The sequence below is a fragment of the Trachymyrmex septentrionalis genome, unplaced genomic scaffold (genome assembly GCF_001594115.1).
Source record: "Trachymyrmex septentrionalis isolate Tsep2-gDNA-1 unplaced genomic scaffold, Tsep1.0 scaffold7, whole genome shotgun sequence".
NCBI lineage: Eukaryota > Metazoa > Arthropoda > Insecta > Hymenoptera > Formicidae > Trachymyrmex > Trachymyrmex septentrionalis.
Window position 1 is genome coordinate 2,765,549 of NW_017305884.1, and position 7,029 is coordinate 2,772,577.

General features: G+C 34.4%; 1 protein-coding gene across 2 annotated transcripts in view; it reads right to left on the bottom strand.

Moving 5' to 3' along the window:
• Window positions 1-3,272: 3,272 nt before the first annotated feature.
• Window positions 3,273-7,029, bottom strand: part of LOC108753589 (SH3 domain-binding protein 5-like) — a 5,318-nt gene continuing 1,561 nt past the window's right edge. Inside the window, exons 4-11 of one of the 2 annotated variants that reach the window (XM_018495307.1) lie at window positions 6,825-6,959; window positions 6,598-6,755; window positions 6,195-6,260; window positions 5,686-5,836; window positions 5,413-5,613; window positions 4,702-5,341; window positions 4,339-4,615; window positions 3,273-4,263 (exon numbers count right to left, since the gene is read on the bottom strand). In XM_018495307.1, coding sequence (XP_018350809.1) covers window positions 4,131-4,263; window positions 4,339-4,615; window positions 4,702-5,341; window positions 5,413-5,613; window positions 5,686-5,836; window positions 6,195-6,260; window positions 6,598-6,755; window positions 6,825-6,959 — 1,761 coding nt within the window. In that variant the 3' untranslated portion in view covers window positions 3,273-4,130. The remainder of the gene's footprint in view (window positions 4,264-4,338; window positions 4,616-4,701; window positions 5,342-5,412; window positions 5,614-5,685; window positions 5,837-6,194; window positions 6,261-6,597; window positions 6,756-6,824; window positions 6,960-7,029) is intronic. The other variant, XM_018495308.1, reaches the window with a different exon arrangement.

The following is a 7,029-nucleotide window of genomic DNA, read 5'->3' on the forward strand; positions in this document are numbered from 1 at the left end:
TCTTTCTAGAAGTTTCGTTTACGCTTCTGTTATTCTCCCATTACATCTGATTTTTATTTTCATTAGGTATAAAATATACTGTGCAATGATATTGTCGTTATGAACACATAATGAGTTACAGAATTTCACTGTTGATCGCATCGTTGCGTCCGGACGACGTATGTCTATTCGTTTTTCGCAAGATTAATTGTAGAATTCCTCCGATTTTCTGGACGACGACGGCGATCATGGCGTATCCAATCGATTTGAATTCGAGCGAACAATGAGGTGAGTTAAAATGAGACGTGACTCAAGAAAAATGTTAAAAGAAAAAGACTGTAAATAATTCAACGCGATAAGTGATGCGTGAAAATACAATTAATAATTGAAAGGTTTTACATCAAAATAATGCAACAATTAATTAAGAATTGGAATAATACAAATGATTGTAATAATTGAAGTAATATTAAGTTAATTAATTGTTGCATAATTTTATTCGCACTGACGTCGTATTTTCCGTTCTTTCCTCTCAAAGTTTAATATCGTGTCATGACTTATTAATAAAAATACAGGAGGTCACAAATATCATGAAATGGTATGAAAATTACAAAAATGAGCAAATTCGTTGTTAAACAATTAATTCGTTCACTTTTGTAATTTTCACTTCGTTTCAAAATATATATAATCAATCCTCTGATTTGATGTACATTGAATGAGACCACGATAAAACCTGGTGTTTATCGTTTATCCGTTTATTCGTTCAGATTGCACTTCGCGAGAATAGTGCAGCGTGAAGTTGCATTCGAACGAACTGGGGCCAGCCGTTCGATTTGAATTCGAACGGTTTCGATGGGTGAACCATGTTCGTTAGACGCGCGTTTCTGCATACGCTTTTCGTAATGAGGTTTTAATGGAGGATAATGATGTAATATATACATAGTTACATTCACATATACAATATTAGGTATGTACAATACAATTTGTTATCGCTATCGCTGTACGCGTCCCCGCTCGCTGTATCGTCCTTACTGAAAAACGCGGGACAAAAAATACATCTCGCGAGCGCGACGACGCTGTGATTATGTGGAATTTCGACGAACGATCTCCAGCCTTCGATATTTCGCCGCTAACAAAATTCTTATAATCTTTATTCATACAAAGTTGTATACTATTACATGAACAGAGGAACAATCCCTTAAGTTAAATAATATTTTGTTTTTAACCTTCACACTGACAGAAAAATGTGCACTAAATTTTAATAAATATTTGTTTGAATAATGCCAGTTGAATATTTACGTAAACATTTATTTAGTGCAAGAATCATTAATTCTATTTAACTATTATATTTTTTTATTTAGCAAATATTTATTTTCCGTAAGTGAATGTTATATTAATAATATTCAAATAATTATTTGGTACATTTTTCTCTCGGTGTATGTGTGTCAAAATTTAATTAATTTGTACAATTAGTTTCAAAATAAATAACGTCCAATTAATTAAATGCATTAAGTAAACAGTATATGCATTTAGTAAACAATGAACTAAATTTGAGTCAAATTTAATACATTTTCTTGAGTTAAATCGTTTAACTTCATTATTTTAGTTAAATTAATAACATATTAAATAGGAGCAGTGGCGACCTGTAGAAATTAAAACTAACTGAAATTGTGGATATAATTTGGCATTATGAATTTAACAGTGCACGTTACAACCTATATATATGAACGGAAAATGCGAGCGAAATAATTAAGATCGGCAAATACACCATGGCGTCTCATTTTCATTCTTTTTTCCACGACTTTCGAGCGAATAATTCAAATGAGCGAATTATGCTTGTCGTGTTTTGTACGTACATGAAAATATTCGGCGCCAACTTTAACATTAAAGCGCGATCACCGGCTTTCGAGTAGATTGATTATATTTTACAGAAGAGTGGCAATAATGACATCTGCGTGAGCCTGTTTGTACATGTATAACATACAACATTTTTTGATAGCGAAATCTGGAATGTGTTCCACTTGGCGTTTGCAACAAAGCTCGCGTGCATTTCATCTTTGTTCAATATTTTATGTCCTTTTATGTCCAGCAAGGATGAAATGCTTGCGAGCATTGCATACGCCAAGTGGAGCGTACCCCTAATAACTGCAACACTATTTGTAATTAAATAATGTTGCACATTCACACAACATACACAGAGAGAGATCCTTTGACAAGTCGCGAGTCGTAAAATAATTCCTTAAGAAGCACAATTGCCACTTTATAAAAATTGACGAACGCTGTATGAAAAGTGTCAATTAACGCCGATTACAGAATATTACGCTCAAAATAAATAGGATCTGTATATGTATATATAACTAATTTATATATAAATAATTTGTATATATATTATTAATTTATATTATATATATATATATGTATATTTATTATATATATTATATATATTACTCTCTTTATAAATAGCATATTGCATGCATCCTTTGCACTAATGTTTTCGTTCGACAATTGGAAAATCCAAAACTAAATGTCTAAAATCGCTAAGAGCTATATCACAATACGCAGCAATAAAAATGATGGAGCTACATTTAAATTTCACTCATTCCGAGTGTCTGAATCCGTTCGAGCAAGCCTTCGATCTATTATTATTACCATCATCGAGTATCATTCGACTATCCAGACTATTTTGTTCATAATAACTTGTATAACATTCGCTTTTCGCATAGCGATCTCGAGACAGCCGTAAGATATTTATTGACAGGCACGCCTCGCGTCACAGAACGACAAATATTGAAAAATATCTTGCTCAACCTGACTGAAGTGAATACTGTTTTACTGTCGCGAAGCTTCGTTAATGAAACAGCACGATTGCCAAAAAGCCGCGAAAATCCTGATCTGTGCTCAAAACGTGCTGTCACTGATCGAACGTACAGCTTCGCGTAACGAATTATATTAATGAAACTCAAAACGAGTACTCTTCAGGTATTTATGATGCCAACAGTACGTTTTGCACACAGACTTATGTACGTTTAGAATTGTTATTATTATGCTACGCTTATATATACAGTATGTTCCGCATTAAAGATAATCTGACCATCGCAGTCATATAATTGGCATCTTGTAACTTTCTATATATGTTTTTTTTCTTTCGGTTGTACGCTTCGCGAGTAACTTAGTGGACCGATCGATTGTATTTTGATGAAGAAGAGATAGAGAAAGACAAGGAAATGTTTATCCTGCGTCCATTTCTACCAACAAAAATTAACTTTAATCTCGGGTTAACTTACTTTTTATCTTTTCTAGTTTAAAAAATTAGAAAAGGATAAAGAAATAAATTAAATCAAAATTAAAGTTAATCTACATTACTAGAAATGGATCTTATTAAATCTTCGGTTATCTTTGAACGTAGCGTGGTGAATGTAATCCTTGTTTTGTTTACCTAATTTGTCTAGATTGTTTGATATTTCGCTGTGATAGCACAATATTCTAATATATTTGTTAAACGCTCCGAAAGATTTTAACGTGATAATAGTCGCATGTAAAGGCAAGCAAAAAATAGTCGATGCGACTTGGAATAAATTTGTGTATGAGTATCTAGGTTAAACTACACAATATCCTAGAAAAGTAACTACATATTGCTTCCTCAGCGACTGATGTTTCATAGTTTTACCAAATCTTAAATATTAGAAAGATTTTATAGAATAAGTTCGAAAACACTCTTCACAAGCTGAGATATCATGTAAGCGTATCCACAAAAATGACGTTAGGCTTTGTAGTGTCCGAGAAGCTAATGAAACATTTTTAACGCAAGTTCTGAATTGACTAAAAGCGTTAACCGATTATATTTTCTAAGCATATAAATATTATTTTTCTAACTAATGAAATAACTTGATAATACCTGGTAAAACCCATAAATAATGTCGGAATCAATCTGACAATTACTTAGAAATACAACCTTTACTTTGCCCTGCTTTGTCCTATATCACATAACAATAGAAAAATTTACGACACGCAATAGACAGAAATATAATATGATAATGCAGTAGCGTAACAGAAAGGAGATGTATCTTAATTATGTTACCGATTTATAATGATCTTGAACACTTTCTATTGTTGAATCTTTGCCACTTTGTCGTGCAAATTCCTCTGCTATAAGGCTATTGTTGCTGTAATTGTTGCAACAGCGGACATACTTCGACTAAGGGAGTTCCCAGAATCTCTTGGCATACTTGATTCATGTCCGGCTCCATCATGAGTGAAGAGATTTGATCCTCTGTTAGCATCTCCACGCTAATCGTAAGTTTGATAAGAAAAAGAAAAATTAAGATATCGTTGATTGATGAGAATATATCAGTATAAACTTACCTAGCTAAACTTTCGCTGTCCGACGTCTCCTCATCGGCATTGAGATAGCTCATTGTTTTTTCTAACGGACTTGGAACTTTCTTTCCTTTAACTTCCGACTTTTCAGACTTGTCAGACTTATCCTTGTCTCTCTCCGCTGTCTTTGGTTCACTGGAACGTCGTTCCGTTAAGCTAGATATGTTTAGCATCATCATGCCGTGATTAAGTAATTCCTTAACGCGCTCCCCGGTACCGCCACTCCACAACATATCGAGAGATTGTCTTCTACTTGAATTCGCTGAAATAACAATGTTAACGTATAAATCTACATCTCACAATAACATATATGAAATTTGTTAAAGACGCACACATTCATCCACTTACTGGAACTACCACCACTAGTTTCACCACCGGCTGAACTTCTAGTTATCCAATTAGCTAAGCTACCATCGAGCTTGCTTCTATTTTTTACTGACGGACTTCTCGTAACTTCGGCTTTCTTCTCTTCGCTTAAGGTAACTTCATTTACTTTCGACATTGTGGGTAAAGATTTTTGCGTTACTAATCTCCTTCGACTAATTTGTTCTTTCGGCGGTTCGCTGGTAGCATTAATTGTCTGAGCAAGTTCTGGACTTAGATCCATCGGTAGCGGTTTGTAGGGAATTTGATCTTCCTCGTCAGAATACACGTCATTATTATAATAAACTTCATCCGGCGAATTGTTCAGGCTAATTTCCGTCCACTCCTCTCCGTTTTGAGAATTAGTAGTATTATTCTTGCGATCGTTTACGGGTGTTTGAATTTTAACTCTCTTTTCAACCGGAGATATAATGCCCGACAGATCCGTCAGGCCTGGTGCAGAAGAACTTGATTTAGAAGAAGTATGATTTAGAGATACGATATGTTTCGAGTCGGTCGCAGCGATGCTTCGTGGACGGTCCCGTTTTATGTATTTACGAGGTTCAGTGGATGAAAGATTCAGATTATTTAGGCCCAAGTACTCCGACGATGAATCTCTCTCGATCTGAAAAAAAAAAGAATGATTTATCGATTAATGAAATTAAGAAGTACGATTTGCCAGGAATGTATACTTACTCTTGTAGGCATGGGACATGGCACGTTCGGACTCATCTTATCGGGAAGGCGTAAATATTCGTCACTAGTGTAATCCGTGCTGTCTGGAGATCCAGTTACACTGGAATCCGTTGAAGTCGCCGTGTTAATTTGCGAAGCGGAGCGATCGGGTGCGTCTTGTGTACTCTTATCGTATTCGTCCATACCATCGTATCTTCTTGTCTGTTAGCAAAAGTGTAATGAAAATTTTACACAGTTCGAACCACGTTTATTCACACAAGTCTATATTTATACCCTGTGAATTTCGTCGCTGATCTTTTCTAAATTTCGTAATGCTTCCGCGTACGAAGCTTTTGCTTCGCCAACTGATCTCTCCAGTGCACTGACTTTCATCTTCTGCTCCTCCAGCATTTGATTAAAGTACGCTTTCATCTCATAGTAAGGCCTATGTGATTATATAATATTTCATTAAGTTGGAGCTATGTAAAAATGATATGTTTTTACAATCAGTATTTGAATGTATGCATAATATATATTTATGCATAACAATCTGTTGCATGGCAATTTGATTAGGAAGAAGCAAATATTGATAAATTTTGTGTGCAGTACATCTATCGTGAAAAGATCAATAAAAAAACCTAGCAAATTGTACATTCGAAATATTCTCAAAAATAAATATATATAATTCATGCACAATCAGGATGATGATTAAAATAAATGAACAGAGAGCTAGTTTGATGACACACTCAAAATAAATGTCTCGTTTATTTAAAAAAATAAAAAAGAATATCTATCCTACTTACAACATGAGCAAGTTGTGCCTGTAGGCGATACTGTTTATCAGAAGCAAGCTGCGGCGTGCACCCATACTGCCAACATGAACATATAACCAAAACACATAAATACCATAAGAGGTCTATAGAAAATAACATAAACGTAATAATCAATCGAAAGTAATTCGATGATTATTTAAGTAGAGATAAAATATGTCAATAAAGCAATAGGAAGAAACAATAAGAGGTTTTGTAAAACATTTATCGTGTTCCGATACATTAACTTGGTTGTATACAAGGTTTTTTTAAAAAGTGGTTCATATAAAAAAAATAACTATATGCGATAATTTCATGCATTATAAAAAACCAATGGGAAAGTAGGTATACTCGAGCTCCATTAATGAGAAGAGAGTGGCAGTGGTTCCTTACGTACCTAGATTTAGCAATAGTACGCTTCAATTCACGCTGCAATCTTTGAACTTCGTGTTCCGCTTTATGATACAACACAGTTGTATGCCTATGATCAGCTTCAGAGAGAGCTCTCTCATGCTCCGACTCATTAACTCGCGACGTAGCATGATTCAACATTTCCTATAATATATTTCATTACTTGCGTAATAACCTTGCATATAATTTTTCTCAAGGCTTGAAGAGTCTTACCTGCCAAGCGTGGTCAAAACATCTTCCTTCGGTCCGTAGTCCTTCCTCTGCTAAGTAAACCATTTCTTTAGCTGCCGAATGTTGACTGTTGGCTCTCTCAAATCTAATCGCAGCCTTCTGCGTTTCTTGTAATGCCTGAAATAAAAAAAAATGTTTATATATAATATATATTTTTATAAATCTAATGATAGAAATACAATATATA